The sequence below is a fragment of the Lipophrys pholis genome (assembly GCF_963383615.2).
Source record: "Lipophrys pholis genome assembly, chromosome: 8".
NCBI lineage: Eukaryota > Metazoa > Chordata > Actinopteri > Blenniiformes > Blenniidae > Lipophrys > Lipophrys pholis.
Window position 1 is genome coordinate 28,281,976 of NC_137630.1, and position 13,503 is coordinate 28,295,478.

The following is a 13,503-nucleotide window of genomic DNA, read 5'->3' on the forward strand; positions in this document are numbered from 1 at the left end:
TTTGGTCTGAATGAGACGTGAGATCGGTGTGACCGAGGAGATGAATCTTTGAGTGACACTGAGGCAGCGATCGAGGTGTTTTGCAGAGGAGGTGACGAGACGAGCGGCACTTTTTGATGTGTCGACGCCTTCTTCGTCCCCGGAGACTTTTTAAAGACGGATGACGCCGTGTGGGCGAGCGGCCTCACGCTGGAGGACGGTCAAAGCCTGGCCGCGGCAGAAAGTAACATCGAGGGATGAATGAGGCGAAGGACTTTGAGTAAAGTTGTGCAGTTTGACTTCTGCTCCCAAGTTAATCTGAAGGGTAATCCCTCCTCAGCTGCAGGTGTGTTTCTTTCCGCACTACAGAGACACATGTGTTTGTATTTCTGACAGCAGAAGATTCACATGAAGTGCATGTTGCTGTCGCAGACGTTTCCCAGCATCCCACAGTCGTTGGGTTGTTCTGGACGTCGAGGATCCGCAGGAAGACGAGAGAAGTGACTGGAACAAGGACTCAAGAGTTTTGCATGCTGCTAACCTTTATATCTTTATATAATTGATGCACTTCTGTTCTTGTCTTTGAATGTATCACTGGACACTAGAAACCTTGCACACAGGCTAATAGAGTTTGTGCACACACGTACATGCATCAATCTTCTCCTCCAAACACCTCGGACGATTGAAGTCCCCATTGAAGAGTTGTGGGATCAGCTTGAGCGTACAGTTGGTGCCAGAATGACCAGGACATTCACGCCGGCCGGCCGATGGCACACTCTGGGTGCAGGAGGAGGAGGAGGAGGAGGAGGAGGAGTGTTGTGCTTACTCAGGCTCTCGCTTGCTCAATGTTGGCTTTCCAATTGTAATTCCTTATAATCTTTTTCACACTTTATAAGAAACTCACTATAATATGTGCAGATTGATATTTCTGTATCTCAGGAGAAATCAGTACCAAAATGCCCAATTACCTGCCAATTTTACCATCAAATCTCTTTAAAACTGACCACGTTCACACATTTTTACCGCCATTCTCTAGTTTTACCTTTTAGTTTAAGGGAGGATTTATCCCTTATAAAGTACATTATTGAGCACTATTTATTCTGTGTGATAAAAACAATCTCTGGCATCCAATCACCATCAACATTATCATGCAGGAATGTAAACTATTGTCACATCTTGTTTTTTTTATTAAATTATTGTTTTTAATATTTATTATTATTATTATTATTCAAATTCTTTTGCTACTCTTATTAATGTCTAATTGCTGCTGCAACAATGGAAATGTCTCCATTGTGGGACAGATAAAGGATTATCTTATCTTATCTTATCTTGTCTTATAATAGAATGTACTATTTACAAAAAATGCACTAAATACTGCAGAATAAACGTATTTATGTCTAACACAGATTCCGTCACTTGCAGCACTTTACTGTGGAAACTGTTGATGTTCAGGTTTTCTTCTGCTTTGTTCACATAACTGCAACAGTATGATCATTAATAGTTTAAGAAAACAATGAATGCACTTACCGACTTTAGATGTTTGCACAATAAAGGATCAAAAAAAGATCTTAACCTTCCTTTAAATCAGTAAAATATCCAATCTACCAAACACCAATCTTAATATGTTTTGCTGTATGTTCATAAATAAAACGTACAAGTGAACAAAATGTTAAAAACATTAGTTCATAATTGAAACTGAACACTAAAAAGTATCGTTATAGTCAGATGGAATCATGTAAAACATTAGATTTGGCTCTCGGTGTTACTGATTCACACAGTCCGTGTATTTTAGGTTTGTAAAGAACATTTTGTCTGCAGATAGAAACTCTCGGTGTAAAAGTGGCTTATGTGCAGAATAATGCATCCGGTGTGATTTTTGTTTTGCCCCTCAGTCCTTGGTGGCCGTTGGGTGGATTTGTTTAGTGCGCGGGTATTAACAGAGAGTAGTACAGCGTGTGTGTAAATGCTGCAGTGTGCTGTCAGAAAGGTTCACACCCATGCGTCATCGAAGGGAGTACACCTATTTAGTTTGCAGACTTGTGGAAAAGCTCGTAAGCTAAACCTCATGAGCTCATCGGGGGGGTGGGAACCTGGTAACCAAGCCAATGGAGGCTTTGAGACTCCTCAATATAAAAGGATTGCAGATATATCCAATAAGAAACATCCCAATGGTGTGTTCCTGATGACAAAGTGTCTCTTTGGAGGCACATGTTGCTATAGTGAGTTTATAAAAAGAAAAAGAAAAAGAAAAACAACTTTCAGCTTGTATAAACTTTCAGAACAATGATGCTTCTAAAACGACCCGATCTTTTGTTTCTCTGCTCTCCATCACACAAGATTCATTAAGCTCTCTCTCTCTCTCTCTCTCTCTCTCTCTCTCTCTCTCGCTCTCTCTCTCTCTGTGTGAGTAATCTCGTCAACAGATCAGAGATGCAGGGACTGATCGCAAAGCAGGACTACACCATCCACCGCCTAATGGGATTGGCCGCCATCGCTCGAAGTGCTGTTTGCGATTAGCCTGCTTGGAAGAGTTCGGGGATTTAGGCCTCAAGCACCCTGCCCCGGGGCAATTAGCACCACATGAGGACTGCAGAGTGACGCCAGTGCAGCACCTCACTATTTCAGATCAGCTCTGGACTCTGACACAGTGATGAGGCGCCAGGCGAAGTGATGCTCGGAGCACGCCTTCCAGCAAAGTTTGGAAACAGAGTTGTTCTTTTTTTTTTAATCAGCTCTCTGTGACGTTTGATCGGCGGTCACACAGTGATGCAGAGGGGGAGCACTCTCCCCTCAGTGGGACAATGTCCTGAGTGTGACGGGGCGGTGACCAGTCCAGTGTAGAGAAAACATCTTTCAAATCCACTTCCCACAAAAGGAATCAGGAAAACAAAACCATTACCACTCATTTCCTTTCATTTCCCAAATCGATCAAACCGCGTTTATGCTGATGACATCTTGGGAAACCTGCCGCAAGGGTTTCTGGGATATCAAAGATGGCGTTGCCATGGAGCTGCCCTCCAGCGAAACTGTCAACATTTGACCGATTCAGTCCAAATAAAAACAGACTTTCTCAAGGAAAGAGTGCTGGAGAATATAGTCTGAAATGTTGTGAAAATGAAGATCTCGCCAGATCGAGGGAATGTTTTTGCCGGGACCGTAAGACGTCAGCAAACCCGGGGAAATTAAAATGCTGGAAATACGTGTTTGAGTGTAATAAGGAATTTTCCTTCAGAAAGGCACTGACAACCTATTAGAGGTGTACATCATCAACTAAAAGAAAAACTGGCTCCTAAATGATTCATTTTTCCCGTGTGGATTCTCATAGAGGAACTTTAAAACCTGATCTGATCATCGATTTCCCTTTTTCTTTTTCCTCACGTCACATTTTCTTCTTTGTTTCTTTTAAAGCCGTGGCCTTTCAATCCCTGAGCTGGATGCTGAGCCTATTTGACCCTGACGTCACTGAAGTGGATCTGAGGCCGTCTGGCTGCATGAAGGACAGACCCCAGCTCTGTTAAACCCGCGCCACTTCCCACAAACCCGCAGAGGGGGCTTGTAAATATGTGCGAAACAGCATGTAAAGTTTTTAAGAATCCAATTAGTCCCATCTAACGGAGTTTGCGTGAGCCCGCGCCGCCTTTATGGGATTTCATGAGTAAAACAGAAAGTGTGGCGGGACGAGGAGGCTGCAGTCCGCCGCTGCAGAGCGATGCACGGCGCAGAAAACCCCCCTCACCTTACAGCGAAGCACGGTTGTCATCATTACAACACATTCAATAAATAATTCATGGAGAGCAGGTACTTCTACACACTGACACAATAATGCAGTTGTGATCTGAGAAAGAAAGATTGATCAGATTGAAGAATTTACTTCTAAATTAAATGTAGATTTGGCTTCAGTCCAGCCCGTAAAGCACTGAGCAATATCGAATAGTAGTTAGACATTTCTCACTCTGCAGAAGCGCCTTTAAATACTAAATCTGTCACGTTTCAATTTGTTTCAACAAGCTTCGATTTGTATAATTCAATCCAACGTGTTGTTTTCTAATCGTACACGCCATTATTTAATTGATCGCTCGTCGTAGTTATATTATAAATCGAAATTCAATGGTCATTAAAATTGATTACATATCAAACTAATTACCCAGTATGAGAGTTGGATATTTAAAAAATAAAAAAACAGCATGACAGGTTTTTAATCCAACATCAGTGAGTCTGAACCAGAGACACACGGTGTTTGTTTGGAGTCCAGGATCTTAATCAACCAATTGGATTGGAATCAAGTTAACAGGCGAACTGTTTGCTCAAACATTGTGCTTGACTTCAAAATAAACTGATTGAAAATCACCCAAACATAAAAAAATCATCTGTTTTTGGCGAACATCCACTTTTGGGATTTGCACCAGAGCTGGAAAAAATTGCCAAGTGTTGGCCACGCATTGCCAAACAGCTTTTCAAAGATTTTTGGAAGAAAGGACGGTTACCACTAAACACAATGAAACCGAGAAAACACTTATGACTGACAGTTCACCCGTCATCTGACTGAATTAGTAAACTCAAGCGAGTTGAAGCCTCTCTCGGCCCGCTGACCTCACCCCGTCGGGGTCACGGGTCACCCGCTCCCCGATGCGCCAAACCTCTCAGCTCCTCCTCAAATTATTTACTCCCAACGCCAATATGTCGGCTGCAGTTCCAACTGATGAGAGATTATGTAACCTGAGACATACATTTAGGTCACGTTATCGACGGGATCCCACCGACCAGCAGAGCGCAATGACAGTTGCTTTATTTAGCAGGAACCACACCACCTGGGATTTAGCCGTCTTAGCTGTAAGAAGTTTATAAGACCTTAATGCCTCTCTCCCTGCTTTGTCCATGTGACTGACACTGAAGTCAAGAGTCCATCAGGCAGGAATTACTGCCTGGATGGGGAGGAGCATGGCCTGCACTCTGCAAGGCAGAGCCACACATTTACCTCAAGGGTTGATACCACTTGGACTCTTAGGAAGTTTTAAAAATGGCTGCCACACTAGCGCTGATTGCTGTGTGGATGCACAGAGGACGATTCCTCAGGTTTTATAAGTACACGGGCGAGCACAGCACCCACTGTCCCATCACATCCATGAAGGAAAACTAAGTCCAGATGATGGATGAACCAATGACATGAAGGCCTTTCCCTGTGTCCAAGTGTGTGAGTGTTTATTTTCTCCTTACCTCTCCATCATTCACTATTGCCCTCATTAGACTAATTGGATTGGCTGGCCAATCAGGAAGAGGCACCTCCTCAGGATCAGGATTTAAGCACAAGGAATTAAAGGCAGGATCTCTCAGATCTGCTCAGTACGAGTGAATTGCTCTGATCCTTCGGATGACCCATCTCATCAAACAAGGCCAGCACAGCTCAAGCGCCTCCTTTCCAATCCCCTTCCGCTTGGAAATCCTTTCAGCACGATTAGTGCTGCACCCAGATTCTTAGCAGCTGCTCTCTCAGAACCGTCAAAATTTCTTTCATCGAGGATCTTGAGGCATTGGAGGAAGAAAGCATGGGTGCAGGAGCCAGTGCTGAGGACAAAAAGTCCAAGGAGCTAGAAAAGCAACTCCAGGAGGATGCTGATAAGGACTCAAAAACCGTCAAGCTATTACTGCTTGGTAAGTGGCTTCATCCAGATTCTCATTGCGTCAAGGTGATCGTGTGTTTGTTTGTTCTTTACCTGCACCATCTCCACAGGTGATGCAAAAACTTCAGACGGACTCGTTATGATATGGAAATAGTTCAAATGAACTTTTTCGCTTTTCACTTCTGACTGAACCGAGACTTAAGGTCTTGGCTCGGGGGTCCTGCAGGGAGTCTGCAGTCAGCAGGTGTTGTTAAGAACCACAGGCTTAAACTGTCTTCAGAGAACAAGTATCGCCTGGTTTACCATTTCCTCAAATATAAACAAAAGTGGTAAAAAAAAAAACATAAAAACGCAAAACTGAAAATTTGTGTGACTTCTTCCTCATGTGGAGAAACAAGAACATTTGTAATCGACATGTGAAAAACAGAGACCCGGCGCAGGTTTATTCACTTGTTTTCTGTAAATTCATTAAATCTTGGATATGAGCCACATGAGATAAGTCTGCAGTGATCTGTTTACTGCTCACTGAGAGGTGAGGTGAGGTACAGGATGTTCAGTGGATTTACAGTCGACAGAGTATCTTTCTGGATAAAACCACACGGTCGCTTGTTAGACAGATGTGAGCAGAATTTCTTAGTTTTGGACAGAAGCAGGAATAATTAAACAATGTTAAAAAGCCATGAAGCTCAAAATACTTTTATTATTTGGCTGCATCAGTAAAAAAATAAATAAAATAATATAAAACATTTAAGATGACTTATTTGACTAAGTATGCACACAAAACACTTTGCACAGGTTTAAGTTGATCTTTTACTGAATCCATTTAAAATAATCTGCAAACAAAACATCAATTTGAAAGTTGTTTTTTTTATTTTTTACTATACAAACGAATTAATGGTAAAATATTCTTTACTGCTCCCTTGAAAATCAGAGTGACATTTCGGCAGTGATGGAAGGACGTTGGTGCTTAAAAGATCACAGCCTTTGGTCTAAATGAATCACAGCCCTGCAGCGATATGTCAATCCGATTAACTAACTGGTTTAGTGCAGCTCAACTCGGTGAGTCCTTTGTTGACCCTCAGCGCACACATAATGTTTAATATGTGTTTTTAGTAGCTTCAAAGTTTTCACAAGGCCAATGGTTCAATCGCGCCAAGTGTGTGATGTGGAATTACTTCATTGCAAAACTGGGATAATTCAGTTTTTCTTTTTTTTTTTTCCAATTCTTTAATGTTATGACACAATCATTGTAATCTATGTCCAGGGCAGAATGTGGAGACTTGAGGAGCTTCTCCTCCTGCACACTCCTGCACCTGGATCAGACAAGCCGAGATGAGAGCCATATTTTGAGCTCAGAAATGGCCGAAGAAGCGGCTAAATTGAGTACAGGCACCCCAAAGAAATTTGAGTTTTTCTCTCAACTTAAGGAGGAAACTGCTTCTTAAGAGGTCAGATAAACACGGGTGACCTTGCAGATATCCTAATAACACAACTTGAGACTTCAGAATTATGACAATTATCAAGAGCAGTAAAGATGCATAAATGGAACGGCTTTGGCTTCAGTAAACCAGGTCTCATGAGGACAGAAATACGCTTCCTTGTGTTTCTGTCTAGAGAAAGCCATGTACGTTTTAATGTAAGTTGATTAATATCTAAACGTCCTGTCCTTATAGATTAGAGCGTTCCTCCTCATGACTCATAAAGAGTCATCAGTATTGTCCAGAGGACAAACATCCACATAAAGTTTCCCTTTACAGGCCAAACTTTGTGACGCTGCCAGGCCCAAAGGCACATCTGCAAACGCACATGAGGTGAAAGAATGACTCGCAGAAAGGATAAAGGCGCTCCTTATGAGATCACTGGGGCTCACTGTCATCTCTGTTTCACCTTCGTTGCCTCACCACAAACCAGCAAAACAAGCTTGTTATTGACTTACGAATGACTTGGAGCGGGGGGGAAAACCAGCAGCTCTACTATCTGCCCGAGAGGGTTGGAAGAGGCTCAGCGGTAAGTCTAAAGACGGAGCTTCGTGAGGCTCCAGAGAGAGTCGGACGATCTGCCTTCAATGCTCGGTGACGCAATAAACTCCTTCTGGCCCGAGTTAGCCGGCAGTGCCCCCCCCAGCCGGCACACTCCTGGCACCGACACCCAACGTATGAGCAGATGTCACGTTCCCCGCATACAAAAACCTGTTTTCGTCATTTAAAAATGTTTTTTCGTCTCCTTCTGCAGGATTCAGTTGATATCTATTATTTCATGAAGTCCACAATGTAGAAAAAAACCCTAAAAAAAACATTAAAACCCTAAAACATTCCAAGACCCAATTAAATGTGTTTATAGGCCAGCAAGAAAAACATCCCAAGTGTTTCTCATGTTTTTTTTTCTTTTTTCTTAGAGCCTTTGGCTAATTCAATGTCCCCCATTAAAAACATCACAAGGCTTCGCATGAAACCAGAGAAGTTTATGATTACCAGCTGAAACAGAAATAGACACTAAACATCTGCCCTCTCTCTCTTGCTATTCACAATCCTGGATTTAGGCTTGACCTTATACTTCATCAACACTCATTGCAGATCAATATTGACTAACAAACCTCTGTTCACATGAACGTTCAGCTCTACGTGTCACTCATCCATTGTCAGATGGCTCTATGCTTGTTGTGCAGTTCAGATGAGTTTAGTGTTGCTCTCTCGGTGTCATTTCATTCTTTGAGATGGAGGAAGTCATCTGAAGCTTTTGAGTCAAAGAGTGTTTTTCCTTCTTGATCTGTCCAGACTGCTTTTTTGAAATGGGAGCCGCGAGAAACACACACAATGTTAATCCTAAGATGTGTGTTTTTTTCTTTTACAGGCGCTGGTGAGTCAGGGAAAAGCACTATTGTCAAACAGATGAAGTGAGTATGATCAATGATATCATGAAGGTTTTGTGCAAATATTCATTTATTTATTTTAGAAATGTGATTAGTCAGGCATTAGTCAATTGGACAAATCTCCTGCGTGTGTCTGTAAATTCCCAGTGAAACTCCTTACAAAAGGTCAACAGGGCGATCAGCCAATTACCAATCCGTCAGCATGCGCCAAGGTCAAACACTCCACAGGGGGGCACTGTGACCTCTCACTACTGGAAAACCCACTGAGCTCTTCACAGTCACAACTTTGATCTCGCTCTCATTCATTTACAAAATAGAAAACTTCCTCCTGCTCAGCTGAATAAAGGATTAATGTGAGAGTGAAAGCAGCTCCTGAACTAAAACCCTCCCCGCTGTCCTCTGCAGGATTCTGCATCAAGGAGGTTACACAAAAGAGGAACAACTGGAGTTCAGAGCGATCATCTACGGCAACATCCTGCAGTCTGCTCTGGCTATCATCAGAGGCATGGAGATGCTGGGAATTGATTTTGGTGCACCATCTTCACAGGTCTCAGATTTCACATGAAGAGATGAATCTCAGACATGATTGACCTGTTGTCTTCTGTTGCTGTTGTCACCGCTGACGTTTTTGTTTTTTTGTGTGTGTGCATGAAACCACAGGAGGACTCACAGAAGCTGCAGAACTTGTCAGACTCCATTGAAGAAGGCACGATGCCGGCTGAGCTGTCTGACGTCATCAAGAAGCTGTGGAATGACACCGGCGTACAGGCCGCCTTCGAAAGAGCTGCTGAGTTTCAGCTCAACGACTCTGCCGGATAGTGAGTTCTCGTCTTCGACTGGAGCCGATTGCAGCCGGTCACATGTGACGTCTGACGGCCATAACCCTTTTGTTCTGTGGTCACCAGCTACCTCAACGAAATGGAACGAATCTGCAAGCCGGAGTACCTCCCGACTGAACAGGACGTGCTGCGATCTCGAGTCAAAACGACTGGTATCATCGAAGAACAGTTCTCCTGCCAAGAGTTGCACTTCAGGTGAGTGACGGGTTGGGCCCGGCTGAAGGCCTGCAGCCGCGAGGAGAACCCAAACTCTGACCCTTTATCCATGAACAGGATGTTCGACGTGGGCGGCCAGCGGTCAGAGAGAAAGAAGTGGATCCATTGTTTCGAGGGCGTGACCTGCATCATCTTCTGCGGAGCCCTTAGTGCTTACGACATGGTGCTCGTAGAGGACGACGAAGTGGTGAGTCGGAGCCCTGTGGCGATACGATGGCGACACATTAACCTCAAAACAAAGCCCAACTGCGAGTAACCCCGCGGCGCTCCTCTCTGACCTTTTCCAGAACCGCATGCACGAGTCCCTCCATCTATTCAACAGCATCTGCAACCACAGGTTCTTTGCACTGACCTCCATCGTGCTTTTCCTCAACAAGAAGGATCTCTTTGAAGACAAGATCAAGAAAGTCCATCTGAGCATCTGCTTCCCCGACTACGATGGTAGGAATGAGTCGTAATCGAATATTTTATTGCTTCAGGAGTTTCGACTGCTGGACATTGTCAGTAATGACAAGTTCGTTGGAGCAATGACAAAAGATCTCGTTGTAGCATGGTGGAAAAGCTCTAAAGGTAGAATGAACCTAATCGAGTCTAGTAAGACTGGTATCCTTAAAGTAGTAGTAGTAGTTTAATAAACTTGGCCAATAGATCACCCAAAAAGAATGACTTTATGGATTACTCTGGTTTGTGCGAAGCAAAAGCGTCTCGCCCCTTCCTTCACACTCCTGACTTTTTCTCGTTTTAAGGCCCCAACACATACGATGACGCCAGCAACTACATCAAGGCGCAGTTCCTGGAGCTGAACATGAAGAAGGGCGTGAAAGAAATCTACTCCCACTTGACCTGTGCCACAGACACAAAGAACGTCGAGATTGTGTTCAACGCCGTGACAGACATCATCATCAAAGAAAACCTTAAAGACTGCGGTCTTTTCTGAGCAGCTCCAGAGTGAAAAGAGGTGCGTGGTGACCGCAGAGCACAGCAGCACTCCCAGGGACTGTGTTAGTCCACTGTAATAGGGTCCAGATGAGGCAGACCCCCGACAATTCAATTTAACCCGAGCACGGCAAATCGTATCTGGCCGGCGCGGCGTTGCCAAGCAACAACATCTGGCCATAACTTGAGAGGACACCAACTCAAACCGCACACTTGGGACTGCAGAAGAAGGAGATTACAGTGACAGAAGCCGCTTAAGAGGAGAAAATCGGTTGAGATTTCAGATATTCTGAAATATTTACAAATAAGGAAAACTTGAAATGTCAAGTCTGTTAGAAACAACATGAAATATGAAAAAGAAAAAGAAAAAGTGAAATCCTTCCTGGACCAGTCTGTCTGTCCAATCTAATGTGGTTAAAAGCCTGTAGCTCCTCAGAACACAGGATTTCTGAAGCCTTTATGTGTTTCTATGCTGATGATTCCTTTCAGTGGATCCAGTTTGGATCACTGAGCATCGTGGCCATTTACTGTTCAGTTTTGAGTCTGTGTCGCAATATGGTATGTCTGCTCGTTTATGAACCAATCAGAGGAGAGATGGCTCTGCTTTAAAGTGATTTGTAGGTTGTTGTTTTTTTTTACCAGAATTCCAGAAATATTAATGCAGAGATACTATTCTTAATTTTTTTTTTTGTTTTGTATTATTAGTATTAATCAATATTAAATATTAATACAGAAAATACAAAAAGAAATATATATATATTTTTTTTAATTCAAATTCAAATTACAAATTTATATCTTGACTTAAATACTTATATACATTCATGCATGGAACACACCTATCATGTCTGAAAAAGGGGAGGAAGAAATAAAACTTAAGGTAGGAAGATGTCAGAGGAGTTAAAATCATTTTAATCCAAAAATACAGTTTCACTCTTTTCATGTAAAATCTACTAAAACGTGACAGTATAGTGAAAAAGACGATTTGTGAGAGACATTTCTGGAGCTTCAGGGCACTCAAACCAGTCAAAGCCCCACAAAAATCACAAAGTCAGCTTTACATGTGATTTCTGGGTGTTATTTTCAGCACGTTTGATGTGTTTGTGATTTTCTCCACCTTGCAGGACTTCCTTTCCTACCTTAACCCTTCACACATTGGCATTAAGTAAGAAGTGTACTGACGGAGCGCCGAGGATCCGCAGAGTGTGTTTTATGCCATCGCTTCCATGCCAAGTCCTGGTCCTTGACTGCGCCCAGCACCTCTCCACCTCCGACTGAACATCACCTGCGACACAGTGCACTTCCAGCCGGGTTGAAACAACCATCGAATCACCGCATCAACATCGTGGACGTCGTACCGCTTCCTACAGGATTCTTCAGTTTTTCTAAAGTACAGTATTTGTCTCAGCTGCCGGTTTGGAGATATGAAGTAAAGAATAGTTGCTCTTCCTATCCTCATTGCTTTCTGTTGACTGCTGTGTTGTGAGTTATATTTACTATTAAAGCCAAGTTCAGTAAAACAAATTTTAAACATAAATCTGGGGGGGAGGGAATATTGTTTTGAATAGCAACATCTCAACCTTGTTTTTGTTTTTTTGAGTACAGTAGTCTCTGTGGTCTTGATATTTAAACTGTAAAAAGTTGCTGAGCAAATATCGCAGATATTCCCAGTGCTTGCAGTGTATCCAGATTACAACCCAAATTGTACATGTATCTAATCTAAATAGTGTTAATGTATTCACTTCACCTAACATTTTAATGTGATGGACGTCAAACATGGTAGAGAAAATTTGTACATAAGAGTAGATAATCCATTATATTTTGAAAGATAAAAAAAAATATCTGGAAATGTATGAGAAAGGGAACACTAGACGGTTGATGCTTTATTATGAAATGGAATGAAAATCTACTGAGTTTGTCCTTTCTTATGAAATGTAGCGGCATGAAATAAAGATGCATTAACTTCACTTTGTGTGTGTGTGTGTGTGTGTGTGTGTGTGTGTGTGTGTGTGTGTGTGTGTGTGTGTGTGTGTGTGTGTGTGTGTGTGTGTGTGTGTGTGTGTGTGTGTGCTGCAGAATTACACCGTCTTACACTGCACAATGTACAGTGAATCAAATTAGAGCAGCGGGCCAGTCAACGCTGCTGCCTCAGGCTGGTACATGTTGCAGACAATGCTGCGGTTATGTAAGTTCCCTGTTCTCGTCGGAGGGGAAATGGCAGCATATGGAAGTTCATTAACAATAAACCTACTGAGAGGGCAAAACAAATTAAGGCGGTAATTAATCTGCAAGTGGAGATTTACTGTGAGATTGCGCGGGGACAGATTCACAAGACGGCAGGCGAGGACGAAAGAGCCGAGCGAGTGAAGGAGTGGAGTGGAGCTGCTCTGGAGCTTCATTTCAGTTTCATGAAACACTGCATGCTGCTCTCAGGATTTTTCCTCCTCCGGGGCAAACGCAGCACATTTCACACACTAGGTCCTGAGCTCTACCTGCACATTAGGATTCGAGCAGCACTAAATACCTTCACACAGGCATGTTGGGAAGTGCACAGCTGAGGCCTCCTGGCTATAAAGCTGAGTTAAGCAGCAGCAGAAAAATACAGGACGCCTATGAGGAAGACGTTTGTGGATTTCTCAGAGCCAGCAAGTCTCACGACTTGGAACACTTAAAGAGCTCATCATTTGAATTATAAAAAAGAGGATTGGGAGAAGGAGTTTAACCTGAAAAGTACAGAAGATGACTGGCTTAACGTGTGTAAGACACACCAAACAACCACTGGTTCACCAAATGGAGGGAGTTCTGGAAAAATCTGGCACGTTTGTCTATTACGCCAAAGAGCAAACAGTTCAATCGACAGCACAAATGTTGGAGGGAATGTGGAGAAGCTGATGTGGATCATTCACCGATCTTTTGAAATTGTCCGAAAATAACGGTGTTACGAGAGATGATATCCAAAAAGCTGCAAGAAATACTAAATTCTAAGATTCCATTGTGCTGCAATGTAGTGTGTTCGTGCAATTTCACCGAAAAGAATGTAATGGGAAAT

At 42.9% G+C, this 13,503-nt stretch overlaps 1 protein-coding gene across 1 annotated transcript; it reads left to right on the forward strand.

Moving 5' to 3' along the window:
* Nucleotides 1-4,941: 4,941 nt before the first annotated feature.
* gnat2 (guanine nucleotide binding protein (G protein), alpha transducing activity polypeptide 2) lies at nucleotides 4,942-12,714 on the forward strand. The gene is made up of 9 exons (XM_080469088.1): nucleotides 4,942-5,628; nucleotides 8,448-8,490; nucleotides 8,872-9,013; nucleotides 9,127-9,284; nucleotides 9,372-9,500; nucleotides 9,579-9,708; nucleotides 9,809-9,962; nucleotides 10,268-10,479; nucleotides 11,579-12,714. The coding sequence occupies exons 1-8, from the start codon at nucleotides 5,523-5,525 to the stop codon at nucleotides 10,456-10,458; spliced, it is 1,053 nt and encodes a 350-aa protein (XP_080325214.1). The 5' UTR covers nucleotides 4,942-5,522; the 3' UTR covers nucleotides 10,459-10,479; nucleotides 11,579-12,714.
* The last annotated feature ends 789 nt before the right edge of the window (nucleotides 12,715-13,503 follow it).

Coding starts and splice junctions, on each gene's coding strand:
- gnat2 (XM_080469088.1), top strand. CDS start 5,523: ATGGGTGCAGGAGCCAGTGCTGAGGACAAAAAGTCCAAGGAGCTAGAA. Junction 8,491..8,871: donor ACTATTGTCAAACAGATGAA/GTGAGTATGATC, acceptor TGTCCTCTGCAG/GATTCTGCATCAAGGAGGTT. Junction 9,501..9,578: donor TGCCAAGAGTTGCACTTCAG/GTGAGTGACGGG, acceptor ATCCATGAACAG/GATGTTCGACGTGGGCGGCC.